A 25,715-nucleotide genomic window follows, 5' to 3' on the forward strand; every position below is an offset into this window, starting at 1 on the left:
TGAGCCTTGCGAGCTATCAGGAAGATGTGATTGGTCCATGCGCCCTTACATCAACCCATAATCGAAGTCGTCCATAGGCAGCGGCTCTACCATGCTGAGTTCTCCAAACTCGCTACTAACTTCTTCGGCATCATAGTCGAAGTCGTCAAACTCGTCATCATGCTCGTTATCAATACTCTTGTCCTTAGCGGCATCACTACCTTCCAAGACAAGAACCTCGGTGACAGCGACTTCGGTCCCTTTCTTCTGCAGCCGGACAGTCGAGTTCTCGGGGCTTGATAGATCGTGTGGTTCTGGGAACGATCTCGTAGTGGTATCAGGGAAGCTCTTGGGTTCTTCCACCGGTGTTCTATGCAGAGTCGGGGTGGACGATTCGACGTTCGAAGAGGGGTGCTCAGTCGCGGATACGCCAGTGGAGGTGAAGGAAAGACCAGACAGATCGCTGTTGGGGGCAGGAGCTTTGGTCGGCTCTGGCTCTGTAAGATCTATCAGAGAGTTCGAAGAGTCGTGAGCCGCAGCAACCGGTCGACTTCGGGGCTGAGGCCTGGCGACAGGGTCTTTCGTTCGCTCAGTCGTTGCCTTGCGTTTAGCTTCCTTTTGTGCCTGTTTCTTCCGCCTTTCTACCTCTTCAAGAGCCCGTTCTTGTTCGGCGACCTTGTTGAAATCCACATCACCGAGTCCGACTTTGACAAGTATCGTACCGACCAAGTACCGATACTGGTCGTGGCCACTGACAAGCTTGCTTACATCACTATTCTCCACGCCATGGACATTTTCGATCTTTTGTAGACCAGCAACACCTACCTGAAGCTTGGCAGATCGATAGAGGAAACCGAGTACGTAATCTTCCGTACTGTGAACATTGACAACGCGTCCCGCAACAACTGACCGTATTTGCCTCCAACGCTTGCTGTTGGCAGGGGCAGGAGTGCCCATAAGAACAGCAGACTCGACAAGACCGAACGCGTGTTGTTCCGCAAGCTCGATCAGACATGCGTACACGACACGTGCACCCACTGAGTAGCCTGCAAGTGTGACAGGTCGCTTCCCTTGCACTCCATCGATAAGAGCATGTGCAAGCACTTTGCCAGCTTTGTCGGCTCGTGCAAGTGCAACGAGGAAAGGGTTGTCCAAGACACTGGCAGCTTTGACAAGACCAAGAGGCCACAAACCCGCGTACAGCGCGCCAAGAAGCGTACGACTGACGACAGTGTATGTGACGCCATCGAAAGCGTATCCGAAGAGTACATCGTTGAGGGAGTTGCCGAGACGCAGCATTGCATCAAGCTCGAAACGCAATGCGAATGGCTCAGTTGTACCAGAGTCGACCACCTCCCAAGGCTTGCTGACGTCGGAAGGGGAGCTTAGCCAGCCGCTAACGCCAATGGATACGCGTAATCGATGCTGTTCACGTTTCTGTGGGTCGCGCGCATCTTGCTCATCAGCCCAATCGAGCTCGCGTTGGTTCGTCGGTCGATCGGGATCTGGTACATTTAGCTTCAAGCAAGACTTCATCTCCGCTTTACATACCTTGGACCGGAAGGAATTCGAAATCTTGAACCTCTTTCGCATACTGGTCCATTAGACGCCCCGTCATCTTCGCACCGTAGGCTCCAAATAGTGATCCAACAAGCACCGAGCTGCCCGCCAACGCACCAAGATACGTTGAAACCACGCCCAGGCCCAGTCCGCCCATGACAGTACCCAGGCCTGCGGCGAGTAAAGGCGCAGCAAGACCGCCAGTAACACCAATCAGGACCGCACCGCCCACAGTCGCGAGACCAACCTTCCAACGGCGAGATACTGCGTCATTTGACGCTTGGTTCTTGGCTGTCGCTTCGGCGTCCATCTGAGAGGCAGCTGTGGCTAGCAGACCTTGTGCAACCGACTTCTCATGCTCGCCCAGCAAATCAGCCTCTAGTCTGAGACTGCTTGCCAGACGTAGCAACAAGATGCGCGAATATGCCGAGTATTGCTCCAAGCTCAGTAAGAGCAGCAGGAGGCAGTGTAGAACCAGCACACGCTTATCTTCCTCAAGAGATAGCAGTCTAGTCTCGATCACCTCATAGTGTCCGTGTCTTGTGTTCTTGGGTCGTGTGGGAGCCGCGTTTGCGAAGGGATCGAGGTCGTCGAAATCGATGAGTGAAGAGATGCCCTGGTTTTGCCTGTCGGCTTGGTCCAGCGTTTGCTTCCGCTTTGCTTTCGCCTGCCGGACAGTCTCACCCCGTACAGAGAGGACGTCGCATATTCGATGCATGACACTTGCCCGCCATTTATCGAAGAATGTCAAGGCGCTCCGTCGCAAAGCCTGCATTTGTGTGGACTCATGTTCTTGTGATGATTGCCTAGTGGGAGGCGCTGGTTTGGTGGTTTGTCTCGGCTGGTCGAAGCTCATGAGATCTGGTGCCTGATTTCCAGGCTTGGGTGCGGGCGACCGGGTCGCAACGGAGGGTTTCGGTTCGGGGTTGTTGTATGGCTCAAAGGTGGCCGTGAGATCGTTTCGCATGGCATCGATGCTCAGGAGGACGAGGAGTGCCAGTTCCACGCGTAGGGTGGGTGTCTCGAGGACCGACGTGAGTGAAGCTCCTTCATCTTTGCTTGCTCTCTCTGGAGCATTACCAGATATTGCACTGGCAAAGTTGGAAAACATGCTGGCCCAGTAAAGTAACAGAGACCAGAAGACGAAAGAGTACTTTCAGTATGGTGGTTACACGGGACAGGGCATAGTAAACCACGCCACTTTGATTGACAGGGCGCCTGAGTCGCAGAATCTGGCCCCCATATTGTCAGGTACCGCCATCCTTCAGATTGCGCTTAGCGCGAAGATAAACATAGATATTAGTACCCGTCAGATGCGCGGGTGAGTACGCGAGAACGAGAGGCATGCGTGTTGTCGTTTTAGTAGTGGTGGAACAAAAGGTTCGTGGTTGCAGACGCGACGCGGCGTCACTGGATCTCGCGACAGGGTGGTGGGATGGCTCGCTCCACTTTGGCCGGCCCGCGCCTAGCGCGATTCGTCCACGTGTATGCCATTGGATGTGCAAGCTCCTTCATCACCCATGCCTCCAATGGCATCTGCGCCGGTGGTTCACTACAAGCTGTTGTATTTTACTTTATATGTGTCAATGGCATTTTAGTTGATTGATGCGACAATTTGTTGCGAGCCACATGGAAAGTTCGGACAGTTCGTTTAGATTCTGTGGACACCCGAGGTGTTTCTCCACCTATGGTATAATTAGTCTTCAGCTCACTTGCTCCTCTTGTAGATCTTCTGGAGGAAAACCTCGAAGACGACCTTCTTCAAGCCTTCGCTCTCATCAACCTTGTCGATCTTCGCCCTCAGCTCGGTAACGCGCTCCTCTTCCCACTGCTCGTAGAACTCCTTCAGCTTAAGCTCATGGTACAGCTCCTTGACCTTGGCCTCCTTCTGCGAGTCCTTCTGACCGTAGTTCTCCTCTAGCACCTTTCGTTGCTCGGGAGTGACCTTCTTCAGGGCCTGGTTGATCAGCCATGAGCACTTGTTGTCCATGATGTCGGTGCCAATCTTGCCGAGAACAGTGGGGTCAGCAAATGCATCGAGGTAGTCGTCTTGTGCTTGGAAGTATTCGCCCATGGGGATGAGAATGTCTTCTGCGGTCTGGAGGTTCTTTGGTGTAGCTGCACCGGCATAGTAGAGCGCCAGTGCGACTGGGAGGTAGAAAGAGTAATAGGCAGTCTTGTAAATGACGATGAAAGTGAACTTGTCGAGACTGAAGTTGTCAAGGTTGACATCGTCTTCGGGTGCAGTCAACAGATCACACAATTGACCGCATTCGGTCTGGAATGTGACCTCGTGGAACAACTCCATCATGTCGACGTAGCTCTTCTCCTGACGGAAGTGCTTCTTGAGAAGCACGTAGATGGCCGACTCCAGCATAAAGGCGTCGTTGATGGCGATCATGCCGACCTTGGGTGCAAGGTACCAGCAGGGATTGCCACGACGGGTCTTTGAAGAGTCCATGATATCGTCCGAAACCAGGAAAAAGGCCTGGAGAAGTTCGATCATCCATCCGAGCAGGGCAGCACGGAAGTACTCTTCTGACGATGGGTCAAGAGACTTGTTCTGCAGAATTGAAGTGGTGTCGATGACAGACATGCCACGGTTGCATTTTCCGCCGACAGTGTTGTAGTCCAGTGACTATGGGACATGGTGAGCGAGCTGGACCCTGGATTCGTTCTCGGGATATATCTACCTTGGTGAACCAATCAAGAGACTGCTGGGGCAGCTTGTATGATTTGCAGTGCTCCTGCAGGTCGGCCACAATGCGCGGCCATACGCTCTCGAATTCTTTGAGTGTGGTGGGCATCTTGAACGCAGTGAATTGGGTATCTTTGCAGAGCAGTGTTCAAGATAGAGGGGCAGTAGCAGATGTAGGGGTGCGGGCGGTGAAGGGGCTAATTTCCGCGGCGCAGCGGCGCAACCTTTAACCGCTCGCCGGGCCATTGTTTGTGCCCCACCCTACCACGACAGGAAGCTCCCCATCAACACGCGCATCGGCGGCAGCGACATCACGCGATAGAGCCCTGAACCATGATCTGAAGTGCGCAACTAGTAATCTCTTCCTGATAGCGACGCGATGGGAACTCTATCGCCGGCCGACGAGGCCCAACTCAAGGCCCAGCTCCAGGACGCCGTCATCGGCTGCACAGAGCGCTGTCTCTATCACTCGGCGAAATGGTGAGTACCAATGGTTACGTAGACTGACTTTTGCATGCTGATATTGACAAGGGCCGCAGAATTACTCGATTCGCTCCCGTCGGCCGATGACGAAGGCTCGGACACCGACGTCGACTCCCCCATGTCGGATGCGCAACCGCCGCAGACACCCAATCTCGTACGCAAAGACCCCATCGAAGCACGCCTAGAAGCACGTGAGACGCACAAGTTCCTCCTCGCCAAGACATACTTCGACTGCCGCGAATATGATCGATGCGCCGCCGTCTTCCTGCCTGGCCCTCTACCCAAGGGCGCCTCACAGGCACCTGCTACGCCTACAGCAAAGGCGAAGCAAGGCGCCAAGGGGAAGGCGAAGATGGTCACGCCATCCAAGTCCAAGCTGTCCAACGATACAATGAAGGGCATTAGTCAGAAGGCCCTGTTCCTTGCACTGTATGCAAAATACATCGCAGGAGAGAAGCGCATGAACGAGGATAGCGAGATGATTCTCGGTCCTCAAGATGGAGGCGTCACCTTGAACAAGGAGCTGCCCACAGTCTCTGCCGTTCTTGAAGAGTGGTTCAAAGACCTGCCCAACAGCGGGCGGCAACCGCAGGGCTGGCTGGAGTACCTGTACGGCATGGTCCTGGCCAAGGGAAAGAACGAGCAGCTTGCTATCGACTACCTGATCAAAAGTGTTCACCAATACACCTACAACTGGGGTGCTTGGCAGGAGCTACAAGCTTTACTGACCACCATGGAAGAGCTCAATGGCATCGTCACACGCCTACCACAGAACCTTATGACTTTCATCTTCCACGTTACTTCATCGCAGGAGCTCTACGTAGTCAACGAACAGATCCACACTTCGCTGTCGCAAATATTGACCATATTCCCCTCATCGGCCTTTCTGAAGACCCAACGGGCGTTGCTCCACTACCACAACAAAGACTTTGACGACGCCGAACAGATCTTTTCCGACTTGCTCGTATCGGATCCACATCGGGTTGATCATCTTGACAATTATTCCAACATCCTGTATGTCATGGGCATGCGACCCAAGCTTGCTTTCCTGGCACAGCTCGCCACAGCGACCGACAAGTTTCGACCGGAGACATGTTGCGTAGTGGGCAACTACTACTCGCTCAAGTCGGAGCACGAGAAAGCCGTCATGTACTTCCGACGAGCTCTGACTCTAGACCGGACCTTCCTTTCCGCTTGGACGCTTATGGGCCACGAGTTTGTGGAGATGAAGAACACCCACGCCGCTATTGAATCATATCGTCGCGCCGTTGATGTCAATCGCAAAGACTACCGCGCCTGGTATGGACTTGGTCAGACATACGAAATGCTGGAGATGCACTCGTACGCTCTTTTCTATCACCAGCGCGCCGCTGCCCTCCGACCCTACGATCCGAAGCTATGGATGGCGGTCGGTCAATGTTTCGGCAAAGTGGGCAAGATCATGAATGGCATTCGATCATACAAACGCGCATTAGTCGCAGGCTCATACTATGATGCCGGTGTGGGTGCCTCTTTCGGGAGTAGTGAGGTCACTGGTCTAGGTGGAGGTATCCTTGATCCCGAAGTACTCTACCAGATCGCCCTGCTTTATGAGAGGATAAACAACATGAACGAATGCGCGGCATACATGGAATTAGTGCTTGCACAAGAAGAAGGGCCAGATTACGAAGAAGTAGGCTCCGAAGCCGCCGGTGGTGTCGGTGTTACTGCAACGACAAGCAAAGCCCGACTCTGGCTCGCTCGGTGGGAGTACATGCGCGGCATGTACCAACGGGCCATGGAACTAGCGAACGAGCTCTGCCAAGACGGCGTAGAGGTAGAAGATGCGAAAGCACTAGTGAGAGACATCAGAGCGCGCATGGAACGCGGCGGAGGAGACGCGGAAGATTGATTAGACACAGCGTCTCGAAAGTTTGGGCATTTGCAGGCGTACAGGTATGATACCCAAGCAATACTGGATCGCAACATGTATCATATACATTACTACTTGATAGCGCATTGCAGGATCTCGATACATTTCCAGTTCATCATTGTATCAGGGCTTGGTCCCGTGACATTGAACGCCTACTTGCCGTATAAATGCGCAGTCCTACCCTCACCCCACCGCGGGTTTCCACCACTTTCCTTCTCCCAGCGCTTGTCTTCATCTTCCATCTCCCGCATTCGTGCACCTCCATCCTTTTTCTTGATCCAGGGTTCCGTGTTGCCGTCTTTGCCTTCCGCACTTGCAATCTTGCGACTGGCTTCTGCCAGAGCTAGGTCTTCGATCTCTCGCATCCGCAACTCGGCTGTGATGTAGTTGAGCGTTCGCTGCATATCGCGTGCATCGTGGCCGCGGCAGTCTAGGATGTAGAGTTGGTGTGTTATCGAGGCTTGAGCGGAGATGAGAGATGGAGTGGGCGAGAGCCGGATGGTGGTGGGTGCCCAGGGATGGGGGTGCGTGAAGGCGTTGAGTGCTAGGGAGGTTGACATCGTGCTTGGTTGATAGTGTTATGCTGTTATGTTATCGAGATAGTCCTAGGCTGTGGAATTTGACGTATAGAGGTAGATCTAGGACGGGGATGTGGGCGAGGGAGAGTGGGGATCGGGTTGGGTACGTTAATTGCGAAACTGTGAAGGCTTGCTGACGTGACAGGAACACCTCAACTTCTGTGTTGTTCCACGCACAACGTTTCTGCCGACTATTGTGAAGAGGCATCGAACATTCGAATATCGTGTTCGCAAACACGGTTCCGAGAGATGGTGTATGCACCGTTGGCAAAGACAACGGATGGCGTTCCCTAGATCGTATCCGTCGTCAGTGAACTAGGTCTCCTGTCACAGAAGGCTAGCTCGCAACAGCTGCGTGTTCACGGCTTTCCAAGACCGTGATACAATCTGTACGCTACCAAGTACATAAAGCTTGTTGCCCAACCCTTCTTTTGACTATACTCACCACCAGCGTCAGCAAAACCTCGCCAACGACAGATCGACCCGATAAGGAAACCCACAGCAATAGCACATAACATCGAGACACATTTAGGCGCACCTTGCTTATCATGCCTTTTGGAATGGCATTCTCGTATAGGCATGCCCCTAACTTTTGCGGAATGGATGACTATCCTGAGCATCCTTGGCCCCTGGATTGGATCGAGAGGCAGAGTCTGGACTACCTTCTTCAGACTCACAACAACATGTACAGAGAACTGCAGAAGTTCCCGGAAAGAAGCAACGTTCGAGGCACGGCTAGTAGGATCGAAGAGTATCTTAGGACGCACGGCGCGGTGATGCTCGGAGAAGTGGGAGGGGGTGGTAACATCAACGTTCAGTTGTCAGCACCAGCACCACCAACACCACCACCAGTCCAGGCGCAGCCGCCTCAGCAAAACATCGTTGTTCATCATCAAGTACAACAACCACCAGTACAGCAACCCGCACAGCAGAATGTCATCTACCATCAGCAAGTACAGCCGCAGCCGCAGCAGAACGTGGTTTACCAGCAAGTGCAACAGCCTCAGGTGCTCAGCATTCCTGCTCCTGTGGCCACACTGACTATGACATCCACGCCTGTGCAGGGTTTTGTGATTGGGGGGATTGTCACACCACGCATCGGGTATGTGAGAAGCCCTAGGAGCTTCGGAAGGCGAGGGTTCTTTGATTACGACAGTGATAGTGATAGCTATTAAGGCTAGTTGGTACGATGGATATTCTTGAGTGAAGGCTGGGGGATGGTGATGACGATGATGATAGTGTACTGAAGCCATTCTATAGCTGACGATCTTGAACAATGCATATTTTACATTCTACGCTTATTTTGTTAGCGCCAGTGCCGCTAATGGTCGATTTTAATTGCGAAATGAGAAAGTTGCCGCTCACGTACTGGTTCATAAGTATGTCAGCGTTTAGTAGATGGAATGTACGTTGAGGCTGTCGCGAAACTAGATACACTCAGTAAGGTGAGTACAAGTATGTTGTTGATAATTCGACATCTTCGTTCATCATACAGATCATGACACGCCGACACAGGGAATGTTTTGTTCACAGTGATCGCACTCTCTACGTCAAGTCTTGGTCGTGTTTCTGCGTAACGACACGGTCTGAGGATCACATTTCCACAGCACGCTGGCAGTTAGTGTCACGCAAGAGCCTAGGATTCAATGTCTGTTTAGAATATAAATCTCCTCCCTAGAACACACACTCTCTCTATCAAACACTACACTTTCTAGCTAATTACAAAGCGCATCTCTATCAACTTCAAGCAAAGCCAACTTGTCCTCTTCGCTACACACGGTAAACCCACTCACAACACCGCTTATACACACTCGATATGTTCCGATCATCGCGCAGACCTGACCCCTTTTTGCACATCCATCCTTGGGCGTACCATCACTTGAACCCTCTCTCGGATGATCAGCTCGTCGGTCTTCTCGATGCAATCGACGACTCAATGTCTGGCAATATCTTTGTAGACCTCATAGGGCCTAGCTGGGAGGAGACTAGGAACAGGATTTTGCGCATCCTTGAACAAAGGGGTGGCAATGCCATAGGTATATTCCCGGGCTCAAGGTTTGGAAAATTTGGCACATTCCCACGCATGTCGTCATCTCTCTCAATCACACAGACAGCGCCAATGCCAAATGTTACCATCCAGACCATCCCAGCTCCACAGCAAAACATCACCTTCCAGTCCATTCCAGCGCCACAGCAAAATGTCACCTTTGTACCCGCTCCAGCCCCAGCTCCTCTACCGCCCCCGGCCGCGCTGCCAGACATTCATTATGTTACATTATATGGCCCATATGGTAATGTCATCGGAACCCGACTCGAGACGGAGAAAGAGAAGGACGACAGGGAGTATGCGGCTTGGAAGGCGGAGCATGGAGCCAAGTAGGAGGCGTCAGGCTACGTTGGACGGACGTGAAAAGCACCTAGGTAGCTTAAGAGACGGGTAGGAGGAGCATGACGAAGTCGGAACTTGTTGCGCATACGGAGATGTTGAAGAACTGTAGCTTGATCATATGAACACGAAATCGATCCTTGAAAAAGCGTGTCTGATGTGACCTATAAGCTGTGACGCTGTTGTGCGGGTTCAGGCTGCTGTGGATCAACACGCTGTAGCGCTGTCGAGCGACAGCACTTACTTCCGCTGACATCGCCAGAAACTTTTACCATACAAAGCTGCTGCACTAGAAAGATATAGTACTAGATTCATACCCAGACGTGCTTGTTGCTATGATTATGGACGACTGTGGTGATGTGCCAGTGGACCTCGGGTTGCTTAGTAATGATGACATCATTGGCTATTGATCCTTCCGCGTTCTCAATGATGGGAAGGCTGCAAGTTCCTACACCTCACACTGATCTCACTCTGCCCTTGCTATCAACGACTGTGAATCTTTCGGGTTGACCATGCTTCGCCACATCTTTTCCAAGGTTGGGCGTGGCCCAAGAAGCCTGGTGCGTTACAGTGTCCACGATGTTTGCGGTAAACACGTACGAGGATGATCGAATCTTCACAGGCCGACGCTTGACATGCGTAACTATTGACATGTGGTGGGTATTGGAAGCCGCCCTTGGAATTCCATAATTAAGCATCACACGAAGAGCACACCCGCACACAATACAAAGCCGTCCTTTTCTATGCGCATGCCCTCACCATCGTACTTCCTGCATTCCTATCTATCATCATCGTACTCACATCAGTATCATATTCCGAATTAGCTTTTCAGCTTGCGACATGTTTACCCTCCGTATTCCAGGCCGATTTCGCCGTTCTGTGCTGACTCGCCGGCACCCGATTTCAATTTTTGCGTTGGGTGCTATGTCTGACGAGGAACTGGTCATGGCTTTTCATATCCTACTGGAAGAGATAGAAGTCCTACGACTGGAAGGCTTCTCGTTAGTGGCTGACGATATGATGATCACCGCTCAAAACATCGTGGATTTGGTGTTCTCAAGTCATGGCGGATGGGCTTTCCTCCAGCTTGGACAGCACCAGCAGTCCTTCCTCCAGCAGATGCAACAGAATTACTCTTTCAACTTGCCCCAACCAAACTTCTTCATCAATCAGCAGATGCCACCACCAGCGATGATTGGCCAGGCTCCCACCCAGAATGTTGTAGTGCACTCACATGTAGCCCCAGCGCCCGCTCAAATCCAAGGGCCCTCCGAACAAGACAAAAACGAGCTTCATCTCGACCGACTCAACAAAGAAAACGACCGCAACGAGAAGATGAAGAACAGATACGAGGATGAACTAGCAGTGAAGGAGCGAGCGAGGTTGGAAGCTCAAGCGAAGAAGACGATTGAGGCAGCGGAGGAGAAGGCTCGTAAGCTCAAGGAGGCCGAGGAAAGATTCGAAAGGACCAAGATTGAAAACAATTTGAAAGAGGACACAATACTGCGCATTGACGAAGCGAAGAGCAGACAAGACGAGCTGGATTGCAAGACGCGTGAGATGACGGAAAGGACAGAGCAGGCAAAGATTGATGCTGCACGAAGGTTTGAGTAAACACGTCAGGAAGCAGCCGCGAAAAGGGAGCAGCAGAGGCGAGAGGAGGAGAGGCGAGAGGAGGAGAGGCGAGAGGAGGAGAGGCGAGAGGAGGAGAGGCGGGATCAGGAGAGACAGCGACAGCTCGATGCCTCCAGAAACCGAACAAATGACTTGAATAGTCAATCATACAACCAGCAGCGCATGCTACCGGAACGCGAAAGACCACGGCGGTCCTCCCCGATTCCACAAAATCAACTCGTTTCTGACGATGACGATGACGACTCCGACAGCGACGAAGAGAAGCGGAAAGATCCGTACGAGCTTATCGGTCTGCCCGACAGAGGGCACACACCAGTCAAAGACATCGAAACTACTCAACGAGTGCTGAACAAGATTCATCAGAAGACTCTCGATAGTGCGATGTCGGAATCCAAGAGACAACATGCTGAGAAACGTATGGTCGAGATCAAGTGGGCAGCGGCCATTCTCTTAGATGAAATGAATAAGAGGGCTTATGATGAGGCTGGTGCTATATTTCCTCATGAGCAGCAGGCTTGGAGGAGGAAGAGTAAGTGAACCTTCCGAAATGGATGAGACAAAGACTAATCGACACGGGTGTAGATGGCATCAGTGGTGCTGGCGGTAGGAAGTAAAACTCTGGGTAGGGTTCTACAAGTTCCCCGCCTTGTCTGATATAGCTATAGTCATGTTCCGTTAGTCAATGAAGCATTCCATCTGTAATATCACTTTATAAATACGAAAGCGCATCATCAGTAGTGACAAAAGGCTTGTTTGACAATTTAGACGAAGATGGTTGTTATCGCCAACACCACAACAAATATGATCGTTCTTACGCGAATGACCATGACAGCCAATGAGGCCAGGCTATTCCTATCAAGCGGTAACCGGTGTAAAGATGTTGATAGTGTTCGCGTTGACAGCACTATGGTTTGTGGCCAGCGAAATGGAAGAACTCTTCATCATTCCAAGCTCAGAATCAAGACAGACGATCTATGCTTCAGGAAATACAACTTCCCCTTGCTACACAGCATTTCTATCCCCTTTTCCCTTACTCTCGCCTAATTTTCACACATCATAATGTACCATATCGACATGAACAGCCCGCCAACAGCAAGTATTCGGGCAGACCCCGAGAGCCCTGCAGTACCTTCCGCGGCACTGGGCGCAAATGTCGGGGCTCCACGGAATGAGTTTCAAGCAGAGCCACTGCAAGATTTTGATCACGAGAGGGTCATCATTGCGTCTTGGGGTCAATACCAGACACTAGCTCAAATGCGCGCTTCGCCTTACTACACTTGCATCCGACTACCCATATCCTCCGGCACCATGTTCGTACCGCCTCTGTTCCCAGATCTTTCACCACGTCGTGAATCTGCCATGGTAAGGCCATGTCTAGCTGGCTTTGAGAGTCGTGATCTACATGCTGATTAAGAACAGCTGGAACAGCATGTGACTCTCCACGCCGTTCATCCTATACCGACGCGATACCTACGAAGCCTCGCGCAAGATCAGTTGGAGTTCCTTCTCGGCTATTGGACCGAGAAGAGGATCCAGCCTGATGGTGAGCTCGCTAGACGAATGTGTGGGACGATGGAGGCTATTGGACAGATCGTGCATTCGGTGGAAGATGAAGTTATGTGACCGCATGCGTTATGTTGGACAGGTTTAAGTGTCCTGAATAAGTCGGTTTTGTATCAGCGTTGTCATGTACCACATGTTTCTAGTCGAGGATTCCCTTGCACAATTCACTTGTGGGTCTCAACCGCCCCATGATGCGTTTTCCACTTCTCTTGATGCCGTTCGTTAGACGAACTATATGCAGCAACGAACTTGGAAGGCCATGCCCTCGACTTACGTATTGCCAGGAAGTGAAGTCTTGTTTTGAGAAGTTGTGCATATCGACTGACGCTGCTTCCTTTGTAGAGCAGTAGTATGGCGAATAGCGTTGGCAAGGAGCGTGGTAAACTTTGGTTTCGATTTCTGAAGTAATCAGTACCAAGCTCTTGTTGTCAAGCCAGCAGACATGGCGACCGAGATTCCGTCGAGGTAGCGTTCGTTGACTCGATCCAGACCAGGAACGAAATTTGCAAAGCCAGCAAAGCAGTGCCGGCCAACAAACCCACGCGAACATTTGTATCGCATTGTGAGCTATTGCCAACGGCAAATCGGTAGCAGAATATCTATAAAGTCAGTAGGAAGGCAACATCTTGCTCAACACTACCAGCATCCTCAACACCTCTTTGCACCAAGACTCATTACCGTACTGCAAAGCGTATCAAAGCAAACACATCAACTACACGTCCAAACACCGTTACTGCAATACCTTACAACATGAGTAACCCGCCCACCACACCCATGCCGACTCCCGGCCCCGAAACTCTCGCGCAGCCCTCGACTGCACGCCCCCTAGTCGAACTTCCTCCCCGCCCTTCCGCGCGTGGTGCATCTAGTGGAATTGCTCCAGGTACCGCGCCTGGCATGATCGCGCCCACTCGCCCCATGCAACTGCGGCAGTTTACCCCCAAAGACTTTGAAGAGGTCGTCACTTTGTGGAGCGGCTATACCACCCGTGAAATCGTCGTCGAGTCTCCCTTCTACACCAAGACGACCATCATAGTCGATCCTCGCGCAAAGGCCCAGTTCCCCGACAAGAGCGAGATCACCGAGCGAGTTGTGCACGCCGTGCACCCGATTCCCCGCAAGCAGCTTCAAAATCTTGGACCTGTCTGTCTGCACAATCTAGGTGCGGGTTTAGAGGAGGAGCGATGGGACGTTGACAGGTCTCCTGAGTTCAACGATCGTGTGCAGGAGACTCTGGCTCGTATTGACGACGCGTTGGAGTTCATTTTCCGTGTTCATTTGCCGGGTACTCGGATTTTCAGCGGAAGACAGCCTTCTGTGTTGTAAGCTTGAGTGAGGATAAAGGTGGAAGTTGGTGGGGGGAGACCAGCAAAAGTGCTTGCTGCTTCTGCACAACAGCTCGATTGGCGGTATCATGTACTTGATAACAGATAGCTCTAGTGCACAAGCTGGAACCAATGAAATATGGCTCGGTTGACCTCTCAAGGCTCAAGTTTCGTGATGACGTGTCCCGGACTGCTGTGATTGTTCGCGGCAAGTGTCAACCCGGTGCATGCCGCACGCGCCGTTGTACGCCAGCGCTGGAGGACCGAAGGTTTTGGGTACAATTGCGAGGTCTGCTGTTTCAGTAGATGGGTCGGGATTTGCGGAGAAGAACATCAGTAGATGTGTCGTGTCTGACGTGACGGCACGTAGTCTCGATGGACCGAGCAGTCGCGTCAACGCGTCACAGCCGCGATCTTTCTGAGCCTCGGTCCGCTGCTAGCGCATGCTATCACAGGGACTACTACCTCACTTTTGTGCGCGAGTCGATGCGAAAACTATAAATGTGCATAGGTAGAAGTCGGTATCTAAACCATCCCCACCATAAACCCGAGACGCCTTGTCCTTATTGCCTGTATCAAAACACCCATCGCTGATGCATACCCCCAAAACCCAGAACCCATCCCAATCCATCCCATAGGTACCATTCCACCCACATACGCCATTCACAGATTGCCGATAACAACCATGAATCTCAATTTGCCATCCGTCCTCTTACTTGCAGCTGGGTTGGCACCAGCCAGGGTATCATCTCCGCCGTTATTGATCGTGATTTCGTCCAGCATCAAAGTGCTGCTCTTCCATCCCCAGCTCTGACTGAAGTTGAAGCGGTCAGGCGCGCTTTCGTAGATGCTGAGCATCCTTCCGCCCTTAGATGGGCTATAGATCTTGAAATAGGTTTTGATTGTGGGTCGGCCGTCGACATAGGGAGGGAGTGCGGGTATGACGGCTCGCGTTTTGCGCTGTACTCTAGAGGCCAGAGAGGGGTTGATGTAGGCGGCGGCGTCTGACTCGTCGTCGTCATCGGATGGGTCTGAGTCGTGTTCGGATGGCGAGTAGGGAGCGTTAGCGAAGGAGGGAGAGTCTATGGTATCGCCGTCTTGGGGTGGTGAAGAGGCCAGATTCTGGAAGCCCCATTGTGGGATACCGCGAGTGGGTAGACGACTACGATGGCGACCAAGACTGCCGCTAGAGAAGAGTGGGTTGCGCAGTCCCAGAGAGCCGAGAGCAGGGTCGGGATCTCCACCACTGCCAGAGGTATCCTCTTCAGCAGCAGGATCCATGAACGGAACTCGGGTGCTGCGCCGCCGATCACGTCGGTCACTACGCATGAGCATCTCGCGCTCTAGCTGGCCGATACGCTCATCAACCGAGCCGTTGTTCTGTTGGCTGAGACCACTGACATGTCCAGCCTCATCTACCTCTCGCTCCTTGGCACGGTGGAGATATACACCCAACTGGATATTCTTGGCAGAGCGAACTTTCTGAATGTAGATGTTCCACAGAGAGCCTGCGTAGGATACCGTCCTCGAATAGACGCGCTTCTTCTCTTTGAGGAATCGTGGATTAGGAAACTCAGCCGAGAAGCGGAATGGTGGAAATTCGGTGTAAGCGATTGGTTTTGGCTGACCAGCGTTGCCGCCACCAGCAGAGATTGGGCGTTGGGCAAAGTCCATGCGAGTATTTGGGTTCGTCAATGTCAACGGAGTAGAGGCAAAGTCGGTGGCCCATTGCGCATCCTCTGGCTGTATCGTAGCTGATAGGCGTGAAGCATGGCGCTGAAAAGAGTTGGATGTCGTAACAACAGGATCTGCGCCGTTGCCCAAGACAATGTTGCAGTCCGAGCTTGGGATCCAAAATTTCCGTGGCTTGCCATTGCCGTCCCAACTATCCGACTCGATGTCGCCTTCGTCGATAGGATCTGCCATCTCTTTTTGCTTTCCTTTGTTAGTGAGCTCGCTCCCAGTCTTCGTCGCCACATTCGCTTCTTCGGGATCTGGAGTTGATTGACATAGACCCAGCTCCTGAGCAGACTCATCGGTGTTGAGCACCCTCTGGCGGAGGGCCAGTTGCTGCCATAGCGCATTGGAGATGACCCTTTCGGGCATCACTGGTAGGCCAAACACGTCGCGAGCGTTCCTGATAAATTCAAGCTGCTCGTATTCCATGTGAATGTAGTGGATACCTTCGTCTAGCAACACGAGTATGCGCTCAATGTCCGGCAGCGTGTAGAGAGCAAGCCAGTCAGCCTGCGCGTCGGACGAGGAATGCGCCGTTGTCAAGGCGTTCTGTCGATAAACACCGTCGAAGCGAACTGCCATGAGACGAAGAGAGTTGGGTGCTTGTGGGATGGGCCTCTGTCCCCGCTGGATAAGGCCAGCCTCGATGGCTGCTTGACGTAGCCGGCGGTCGAGAAGACGCTTGGAAAGTACCCAGCGGTCCCACTCGCTATCCACAAAGAACCCGTCAGACCCTACAAGCTCACGGACTATGTCGCCGGGCATATCGTCCCAGTATTTAAGAGGCATTTCCCAACCGTTCCTACTTAGCATCGCCTTGGCCGACTCAAGTATGCGGTCTCCAGATCGGCCATAGTAGTTGGAGGTGACTAAGCGGATGAGGTAGGCAAGCGTGTCCGGTGCCATCTGCCGCAGTATGGATTCGATCGCAGAGTCGATGAGATCCTGCATCTCTAGCCAGCAGCCAGTCGCGAAGAGACCAATGGCTTCAGCGTCCAATTCTTTCGAGATGTCGACGCCATAAAGTTTACGTATAGCCAACTCGAATGATGCTTGCGTAATGCTGGAATCGATCTCTTCCGGGTGTAGTTTGACTTCCTTGGACCGGCTTTCGAGCCAAGGCTCAGAGAGGGCGGTCGTGAAGAAGGGTGCGCGGTCGAGGATGAGGCGGTGCAGAGGATATCGCTGGCCAAAGGCGATGATAGTAATGTCCGAGTGTCGGCCTTCGAGCAGCCCGCGGGTGTAAAGGTGGTCAGGCAGAGGTATGGCTTCGCCTGAAACTGACAATGTTAGCCTGTACACACGAGAATCTCATAGTAATACTCACCTCGCAAATACAATGGTCCCGTCGCGTTGTTGTAGGAAGGTGCCCTAGTTCCAGGCATGGCTGCGCTCTCGCTGAACAACCTACTAATGTCGGTGCGAACAGAGTGCTCTGTACGCATCAGGTCCAACGTCGTGCGCCTTTTGCCTTGTTCTTCCAACGGGGTGTTTGGATCATCGGCGCTCTTTTGGGCTTGATCTATCCGGGTTTGCAGCTGAACTATGGGCGGTCGTTCCTCTTGACCGTGAGCTCTGGACGCACGCGATGTCATGCTGGAGTAGTTGGCCAGTGACGGCATCGAGCGCGAGTAGCTGAGAGACCTCGAGTGGCTCACGTGTGCCCTGGGACTGTCGGGGACGTCGGACGGCGCAGATGGTGGTATAGCGGGTACGTTGGGCGAGAAGAGGCTGACGTATGGGGTACTACTCGAGCCTGCGCCGCCCTCTGTACGCTCTCCCTCGCCCAACGGCCATGTTTCGTTGCGCTCTAATCCACCAATCTGCGGCTCATTCTCATGATCGAGGTTGTTGTTCCCGTGACCTGTGGGTGGTTGATGGGCGGGATCCATGCTATGCTATAAGCTGCTTTGGAAGTACATGGGGCGTGGTGGTCGACGACGGCTGGGTATGCGACCGGGGCGGGTGGGGTAACGCAGTGCACGCCGGGTCTAATAACACGGGATGGTCACGTACGCAATGGAGAGACGGTGAAAGTCATATAGGAGAAGGGAAGATAGCGGTCGCAAAATACGGTGGAGGCTGGGCGCATCACGCTGCCAGCACGGCAGACGCCAAATGGCGATCTTCACTAGGAGGGGTCCGGTGATGCAGTTGCGAACCTGCGGAGTGGGTCGTCGCTTCCGCCTGTCAACGGGCGTGGATATGCAGGGTTCGTTCTTGGCGCGACGCCGCGCCGTCGAACCACCGAAGAGTCAAAGTCGTTGACGTGCACACTTGCTGCCCTTGAAACTTCCCCCTTCCTCCCCAGATGTCGCTGTAATGGCTTCAATATTCCAGGCATTTCCGCAGCTGCGGACTGCTGCTCCACGCCTCTCACGACGCCTCTTCGTATGCAGGCCATGCTTTAATTCGCCGATTCGAGCCGCCGTCTCCGCTTCACGATCTTCATCCCGACTTTCCGTCCTGCAATCGGTGAGGTGGAAATCCACCCAGCCTCTCCGCAGTACCGCGACCATCGAGGGATCGAATGCGGGACGGGCGATACTCGCGGAAGCTGCGACCAAAACTGAGGGCCAGTCGAGCAGCTTCCCCAAGACAACCTCCAAGAGCGTCGCATACTGGCTGCTGGGCAGTGCTGCGAGCGTTTTCGGTATAGTCGTGTTTGGTGGTCTGACTCGTCTCACAGAGTCTGGGTAGGCACCGACGTCACCTCCTCCACCGCACCTGCTAAGTTGAACAGGCTGAGCATCACCGAATGGCGCCCTGTCACCGGCTCCCTCTGGCCCATGAGCCAGGCCGAATGGGACAGCGAGTTCACCAAATACAAGGCATCACCTGAGTTTGCCCAGCTCAACTCGAGTATGGACATGGCCGACTTTAAGCAAATCTACTTTATGGAATGGGCACATCGTCTCTGGGGTCGCGTCATTGGCATCACGTTCCTCGTACCAACCGCGTACTTCATCGCACGCCGCAGGGTAGCACCCTCAATGGCCTGGAAGCTCGTCGGCATCTGCGGCATGATCGGCTTCCAGGGTGTTATCGGGTGGTGGATGGTCAAGAGTGGGCTCAAGGACGACCTCTTTGAACCTGGTAGCCACCCCCGTGTTAGCCAGTACCGCCTGACTGCCCATCTGGGCGCTGCATTCACCGTCTACTGCTCAATGGTATACACTGGTCTCTCTATTCTCAAAGAGAACCGCATGCTGGCCGACCCAGTCAAGGCGGCAGAGACCATCAAGACTCTGCAGCACCCTGCACTCCGCATCTTCAGACGCTCTGTCTTCGGTCTTACTCTTCTCGTCTTCACTACTGCCATGTCAGGTGCCCTTGTCGCTGGTCTCGATGCCGGTCTCATCTATAACGAGTTCCCGTGGATGGGTATGGGTCTCACCCCACCCAGGAAAGAACTATTCGACCCCTTCTACAGCCACGTCCCAGACCAATCAGACCTGTGGTGGCGCAACATGCTCGAGAACCCGTCTCTCGTTCAGCTTGACCACCGCATGCTCGCAACAACTACCTTCACTGCCATCATGAGTCTCTTCGCATACACTCGCTTCGGCAAGGGTGTGCGAACTAAGCTTACCAAGGATGCCCATAAGGGCGTCCAAGGCATGGTCCATCTCGTCACTCTCCAGGTCACCCTCGGCATCAGCACGCTGATCTACATGGTCCCTACGTGGTTGGCTTCCGCACATCAAGCTGGAGCTCTTGCTTTGTTGACTGGAGCGGTCGTTCTCTGCAGCAGAATTACCATGCCACGTCGCGCTATCCTTCGCCAGATCATGAAGCCGCAGAGCGCGGGATCCCACACTGCTCCTCATATGAGGTCACGACTCGAGGCCGCCAAGGTTGCCGAGAAGTCATTGTAGTATACATCACCACCTTGTACGATATGTAGGTTCGCACATCATATAGACTATATCACCTTTCCTTGGTTCTACGTTCACTTTCTCATTCGCTTGTCTTTTGTCTCTTGACCGCAATGCATGCGGATGCTTGATATAGACATCAATCCATCGCATTGATCAAAGGTGAGTATGATGACTGATACCAAGTACTCGATGGTGTAGGAGCGCAGTCACATCGTCCCAGTTGGAATGCCAATGAGGACTAGTGCACCTTGTGCTCTGCCTTCTCTGTCGTGCGTCCGGCCTTATTACCGCTGGACACACTACCCGTCTCCACCATAGTCGCAGGATCGGTGCCAACCGCTTGTTCCCATCCTTCCTTCGCAATACGTCGGCTTCGCTTCACGACATCGCCTTCGTAAAATAGCCAGTCGACCTCTTCCAGCGTAAGATTGGCAGTTTCAGGATAGCAGAAATACTACACAACACGTTAGCGAATAGAGGTTGTGGTATCGTTTCGAATACATACGATTAGCGGTATGAACGCAAAGTTCAGCGCCATGAAGATAAGGTAGCCCTTCCACGCCAAGCTATCGAGAAGCGTAGGCGTGACCATGACGACGAAGAAGTTCCAAATCCAGTTCGCTGAGATCCCGACAGCTGTACCTTTCGCTCGTACATGTAGCGGTAGGATCTCGGGAACATAGACCCAAGGAATGCAGTTCATTGTCATACCGAACGCCAGCATGTACTAAAATTTGTTAGCTTCTCATTCCTAATGCGACGCATTTCTGCTTACAGTGAAAAAGAAAGCGACACTGGCGGACGCAGTGGCTTGCGACACGTCGCCTCCCTCTGACCGGAAGCTCAAGAGGATGGCTATCATCATCATGGATAAGCCGAGCCCGAGAGAGCCCCACATCATGGGTTTCCGCCGGCCGGTGCGGTCCAGTGTGAAGGTTGGGAAGAGGGAGCCGATCGGGAACATTAGGTTGATCACGCCTCCCATGAGGAGGGCGAGGTTTCTGTCAAGGCCGACGTTGTCTTCTAGGACGGAGGTGATATAGTAGACCACCAAATTGAAACCGCCCATCTGGTTCATGAACTGCGCGCCGTAGGCAAGCAATACACGACGTCCAGTCTGCACACGATCTTTTTTGAGAAGTTGCGACCATTTGTACTCCCCATGCTCTCTTTCGACTTGCAAAGCCTCAAGCACTTCTCTGTTCTCTTTCTCAATCTTCGGATCATCGGGCGTACCATCGTAGACATCGCAAAGGATTTGGAGCGCTTCTTCGTGGCGACCATGCGCATACAAGTACCGGGGCGACTCAGGGAGGCCAAAAACCAGCACGATGACGATGATCGCGAAGATAACCTGGCATGCAATTGGTAAACGCCACGCAATCGATCCTTCCGTAAAAGACATCCCATAGTCGAACCAGTACGCCAGCTCGATCCCCACGCCGACGAAAAGCGGTTCCGACGCGACGAGACGACCGCGCTTATTCGCCTCGCAGAGTTCAGATTGGTACATAGGCACAGTTGATGTCTCGATGCCCGTCCCAATTCCTGTCAAGAACCGCGCAACCATCATATGCGGCACCGAGTACGCACTCGCTTGGAGCGCGCCGCCGACCTGTTCTCATTAGCCGTAATCTCCACACCGCCGCCGCCCATATATCACCTACAATAATCCAAACCATAGCAATCCACATAGCCAGCCTCCGTCCCGTCTTCTCGCAAAACATAAAGCTGAGGATACATCCTGTGAAGCAACCTAGATTGTATATGGATACAATGATGCCTTCAAGGCCGGGCGAGGGGTGGTCAAAAGTGTTTAGAAAGTTTTCGTTACCGACGATGCCGCTGAAGACGCCTTGGTCGTAGCCGAAGAGAACGAAGGCGAGCTGGCAGGCGATTGTTATGGCGGCGCGGAGTTTAAAGCCGCGACCGTACCAGTTGAAATGGGGGGTGTGAAACATCGTGGACGGGGTCTTGTCACGTCCACTGGAATTGAGTGGCGGGATGCCACGCGCGCAATGGAGGTGATGGGGTATGCAAAGAAGACTGGAGTACCTTGTGCGCCGGGTCCATGCATCTATACCTACATCTTCATACCTCACCGCTCGCTACCCGGATCATATCACCCGAATAGACGCAGCATGCTAGATCTGACCCCGACGTCACAAAAGATGGTCAGTCGGCAAAATCGCCGTTATCACAAGTTGCCTGCGCGCATAATTGACGGAGTAATTGCGGGGCAAGGGTTATTGAAGAGGCTCTGGCGAATGATTAAGACGCAATGGTACCGTTGGAAGCCTCCCCGAGCTATTGGTGGCGTTGTATGGTCGCGTAGATATGCGCGTCTGGGGTAGGATGGGGTGATCTGCAGGTGCGGAGGTGGACAAGGGGGGATGACGTCGCGAGGAAGGCACGGTTTGGGAAAGCCGGCGATGATGCAGCAAGGGCGGCTGGTAGGAGCAACAAGAGCTTATTTGATCGAGGCGCGAGATCTCCATACTTATCCCGCGATCAATGCTATGGGGCCTATAACTCATGGATGCTGTAGTGCTGCGAAGTCCAGGTTGCTGGTGTGCTTATCTCCGCGCCATCTCCGGAGCGATCCTGCCAAATCTCAGCCTTCACTCCATCTCCATTCATCAATCTACTATCGCTGATTGCAATATCCCCTGCAACAACGACGAGATGTCCATTGATGATTACTCATACGACTGGAGCACACGAGCGGCACTCCTATACGGTGAACGCTAACTTAGGCTGCGGATCAAAACAATGGATACACCTGTGTGGCGAACGCTGTTGAGACATGTCTAACGACATGGGCCAAACGCGATGTACGCCAACTCGGTCTTTACCATTCTATACCACCTGGTCAAACAACCTCAACAAGCGCACGTGGATTTAGATCGATACAAGGAAACACTCGATGAACAAACAATGGGGGGACTTCATTAAGTGAAATCTCTTGCTTCGCATTTCACGCTTCTGCCTACGGAGGAGAAAAGCTTTCTGGTGCCTTCCTCTAACCTAGCGCCAGCATTTTATCAACCGGCTTCCAACTTGATACACAGCCTAGCTTCAGATCAGAAGTACACCAAATATGGCGGCTCCAATGGGTACAACGACCAACCAACCCACCTCTAATCAAGGTCATCTACAGTCTTTGATAGCCAAAATCCGTAAAGAAGTCCGACGACCGACACAGATAGAGATCTCATATGCAAACAATCTCACCCAGGCTGTCGAAAAGGAAGCTTGGAAAGAGTCTCAGGAAGTTCGCAACAGCATGTTGGGCGTCGCTCAAGATGCTCGGAGGATGTTTGGCCTTCGACCTTTCGATATGTCATTAGGTGGGGAGAACGAAGCCGATGGCAAAGAGATGGTTTTGCGAAACGGTGGGAAGCGATCAAGTTCTACGGCACCAGCCCCGAATCCATCAAAGCGCCAACAGCGTGAGCCTATTCAACCACCACCACCGCCTTCCAGGAAGATAGAACAGAAAGCCGAGGCTGTGGATCAGTCTGGTCGTGTCCGTCACATTAAAGAGGAAAACACCGTCACTAACTCCCAGAATGGTCCACACGGCCATGGCCATTCTCAGTCGATCGAGGCTCCATTCGCCACTAGCTTCCTCACCAACAGCGCGCCAATCTACAACCAAAACATCAACAGCGGGTCTGGCCAGCAGAACATCAACGTCTATGGCGTATTTGAACCTCCGCCACCCTCAGCTACCGGCGCTGCGCCAACCGAGTACGAGATCCCTACCGGGCCAGAGCATCGTCTAAACCGAGAGGCTGGACAGCAGAAGTTCTCGATCAATGATACTGTTACCAACAAGACGGCCGGCGATGGTAAGCCCGGTAGTCGCAGTCAGACATTGAAGGGCCCACATGGCAATACGCACATGCGCATGACAGCGCCAGTGTACAACCAGAACGTCAACACTGGGAGTGGACAGCAGAACATCGACGTCATCGGAAAGATGGACTTTGGGGAAAAGGACCGGAAAGACCGACCACGTCAAGATCTCGCAGTCCCAGTCGCACAGCCTGCGAACCCACAAACACAGTGGCGCGACGATCAGGGACCAGGTAACCCACACTACGGTCACAGTCCTTCTTACCGGCCAACTTTACCTCAAGGCCTTGCAGTTGCGACCTGGCAGAACGCAATTCCACTACCACAGCGACGCGACAATGAAGCACCTCGTAGTCCATTCTATCGGCCAGCTTCGTCTCACTATCGACCAACCTCACCTCAGTATGGACCAACTTCGCCTGAGTATCGACCGACCTCGCCGCAGTACTCATATGGACCAACTTCGCTTCACCGTCGATCTCGCTCACCTCGCCGCCGCGTCGCCCCGCATAGTGACAGTGGCGCTATGGATGAGTACCGGGATCGTTCGTACGGGAGGCGTGATGGTCTTCCATATGAGGATGCTCCGTATGATTCAGAAGATGATTGGTCGAGACCAGGTGGCGTGGATCGTTCTGGTCCAAGGACTCCGCGTCGCGAACGCTGAGACGAGTGGCATGATAGCCGACGGGGATTAGTATAGAAGACTAGATCACAGTCAGACGTGTGTATGACCGGTATAGTCAACAGGTAAATATATCCAAGCAATGTGTTAGAGACTGCGATAGCACAATGCACTACAAAGATCACCAAGCTCTTGTACTTATCCGTTAAACCATTCTTCTTCTACGTGAACGTGATTATGATGGTCTGACGCCTGTTGCAGCTCTAGCCTGGCTTCATCACCAGACTAGTCTACAGCGAGGGAATCCCTAATCGCGTTCTTCATTTCCTCCTGGATTTCCCCCGGGGTTCGCTTCCTGGTTTGCTTCCCGGATCTCTCCCTCATTTCCTTCATCACCCTCGCGGACGACGTGTCTAGGCGAATCATGTGGTTCTGCGATCGGCACCCCTCTTTCTTCATCGCTGGGTTGGTCTTCATCATCAAATTCGACACTCTCAGTGCTCGTGGTTTCGATAGTCGACATTGAGTCACCTTCCTCGCTAGGGTGATCGGTATGGTCAGAGTTATCAGATTTAGGGCGAACAAGTTTGGGAACATTGTCTTTGGAAGGTACAGGAGAGAGGCCACGCTTGGCGCCCCCTTGAGCATTAGAAGACATTTTAGTGTAGCCCTATTGCTAGAACTGATAAGTTGGTCTAGCTTGTGGGCTGAAGCTTTGTATTACGTATCTCACTGTAGCAAACCTCGTCATTGTCATGGGAACCCAGGAGGGTGACTAGGGCTCGTGATGATATGATGAGTGTATTGGAGAAAAGATCACATTTGCGAATTTTGTCGTTTCATGGGAGCAGAGATTGAAAAGCCTATGTCGGCTTTGACGATGACGAGATCTTGGCCTGTATATGCTGGAAGATGTCAGAAGTTCTGTGTGTTGTATAGCGAATGCGCTTTGGTTGCTACCTTGCGGCCGTGTGCTCGTCAGCTGAAGAGCAGGGGGAACTAAGGTGAGGCCTTCATCTAGACAAGCGTTACAGATTGTTGTGAGATCAGGTGGTTGGCATGGGTTGTTTCCCGACTGAACATTCTCCGCGTTCACATCTTGTCTTATGAGAGATAAACAACAACCGCTCACCTAGCACTGGGTGTACGCGGCAGTCTGCCTTCATGAAGAGGGTGACTGCTTACGCTCAAGGCCAAGTCTGAGCAAACGCGGTTAAAACGCGGGTTAAATGGGCCACAGGCAGAGAGTCGCTCACCGAAGGTTACTCCGGTACGCATGAACAGCTTTACAGCTTCTCCCGTTCTCCAGGTAGGAAGTTGGCGAATGGAATAGTGATGGTTCCCTGTGTCGCGCATACCGCGGCCATTCTGTTCAACCGCATATGCATCGTGTCAAATCCAGACCCAGCTACCACTCCGTCGGGACAGAAACATGTGAGGAATAGTTTGAGGGTTGCTCGCTCGCATTAAGCAGCCCTCACCCCGCGGAGAA

General features: G+C 52.8%; 10 protein-coding genes across 10 annotated transcripts; 5 read left to right on the top strand and 5 right to left on the bottom strand.

The window, feature by feature from the left end:
• Positions 1-45: 45 nt before the first annotated feature.
• Positions 46-2,650, bottom strand: J4E90_003477 (uncharacterized protein; the record flags this gene model as incomplete). Its single annotated transcript, XM_051433046.1, has 2 exons — positions 46-1,484; positions 1,531-2,650. The coding sequence occupies 2 exons, from the start codon at positions 2,648-2,650 to the stop codon at positions 46-48; spliced, it is 2,559 nt and encodes an 852-aa protein (XP_051292944.1).
• Positions 2,651-3,247: 597 nt separating this feature from the next.
• Positions 3,248-4,346, bottom strand: J4E90_003478 (uncharacterized protein; the record flags this gene model as incomplete). The annotated part of the gene is made up of 2 exons (XM_051433047.1): positions 3,248-4,177; positions 4,233-4,346. The coding sequence occupies 2 exons, from the start codon at positions 4,344-4,346 to the stop codon at positions 3,248-3,250; spliced, it is 1,044 nt and encodes a 347-aa protein (XP_051292945.1).
• A 270-nt stretch (positions 4,347-4,616) lies between these two features.
• On the top strand, positions 4,617-6,611 carry J4E90_003479 (uncharacterized protein; the record flags this gene model as incomplete). The annotated part of the gene is made up of 2 exons (XM_051433048.1): positions 4,617-4,717; positions 4,769-6,611. 2 exons carry the CDS (start codon positions 4,617-4,619, stop codon positions 6,609-6,611), a joined length of 1,944 nt encoding a protein of 647 aa, XP_051292946.1.
• A 173-nt stretch (positions 6,612-6,784) lies between these two features.
• Positions 6,785-7,192, bottom strand: J4E90_003480 (uncharacterized protein; the record flags this gene model as incomplete). Its single annotated transcript, XM_051433049.1, has 1 exon — positions 6,785-7,192. One exon carries the CDS (start codon positions 7,190-7,192, stop codon positions 6,785-6,787), a length of 408 nt encoding a protein of 135 aa, XP_051292947.1.
• Positions 7,193-10,520: 3,328 nt separating this feature from the next.
• Positions 10,521-11,845, top strand: J4E90_003481 (uncharacterized protein; the record flags this gene model as incomplete). Its single annotated transcript, XM_051433050.1, has 3 exons — positions 10,521-11,206; positions 11,372-11,760; positions 11,814-11,845. The coding sequence occupies 3 exons, from the start codon at positions 10,521-10,523 to the stop codon at positions 11,843-11,845; spliced, it is 1,107 nt and encodes a 368-aa protein (XP_051292948.1).
• A 1,723-nt stretch (positions 11,846-13,568) lies between these two features.
• Positions 13,569-14,120, top strand: J4E90_003482 (uncharacterized protein; the record flags this gene model as incomplete). Its single annotated transcript, XM_051433051.1, has 1 exon — positions 13,569-14,120. One exon carries the CDS (start codon positions 13,569-13,571, stop codon positions 14,118-14,120), a length of 552 nt encoding a protein of 183 aa, XP_051292949.1.
• Positions 14,121-14,782: 662 nt separating this feature from the next.
• On the bottom strand, positions 14,783-17,748 carry J4E90_003483 (uncharacterized protein; the record flags this gene model as incomplete). Its single annotated transcript, XM_051433052.1, has 2 exons — positions 14,783-17,136; positions 17,184-17,748. 2 exons carry the CDS (start codon positions 17,746-17,748, stop codon positions 14,783-14,785), a joined length of 2,919 nt encoding a protein of 972 aa, XP_051292950.1.
• Positions 17,749-18,178: 430 nt separating this feature from the next.
• Positions 18,179-19,734, top strand: J4E90_003484 (uncharacterized protein; the record flags this gene model as incomplete). Its single annotated transcript, XM_051433053.1, has 2 exons — positions 18,179-18,552; positions 18,600-19,734. The coding sequence occupies 2 exons, from the start codon at positions 18,179-18,181 to the stop codon at positions 19,732-19,734; spliced, it is 1,509 nt and encodes a 502-aa protein (XP_051292951.1).
• A 241-nt stretch (positions 19,735-19,975) lies between these two features.
• On the bottom strand, positions 19,976-21,698 carry J4E90_003485 (uncharacterized protein; the record flags this gene model as incomplete). Its single annotated transcript, XM_051433054.1, has 4 exons — positions 19,976-20,191; positions 20,243-20,464; positions 20,513-21,352; positions 21,405-21,698. The coding sequence occupies 4 exons, from the start codon at positions 21,696-21,698 to the stop codon at positions 19,976-19,978; spliced, it is 1,572 nt and encodes a 523-aa protein (XP_051292952.1).
• A 1,151-nt stretch (positions 21,699-22,849) lies between these two features.
• J4E90_003486 (uncharacterized protein) lies at positions 22,850-24,265 on the top strand (the record flags this gene model as incomplete). The annotated part of the gene is made up of 2 exons (XM_051433055.1): positions 22,850-22,853; positions 22,908-24,265. 2 exons carry the CDS (start codon positions 22,850-22,852, stop codon positions 24,263-24,265), a joined length of 1,362 nt encoding a protein of 453 aa, XP_051292953.1.
• Between the last annotated feature and the right edge of the window lie 1,450 nt (positions 24,266-25,715).

The sequence above is a fragment of the Alternaria incomplexa genome (assembly GCF_024043165.1).
Source record: "Alternaria incomplexa strain BMP 0042 chromosome Unknown scaffold_4, whole genome shotgun sequence".
Lineage (NCBI taxonomy): Eukaryota > Fungi > Ascomycota > Dothideomycetes > Pleosporales > Pleosporaceae > Alternaria > Alternaria incomplexa.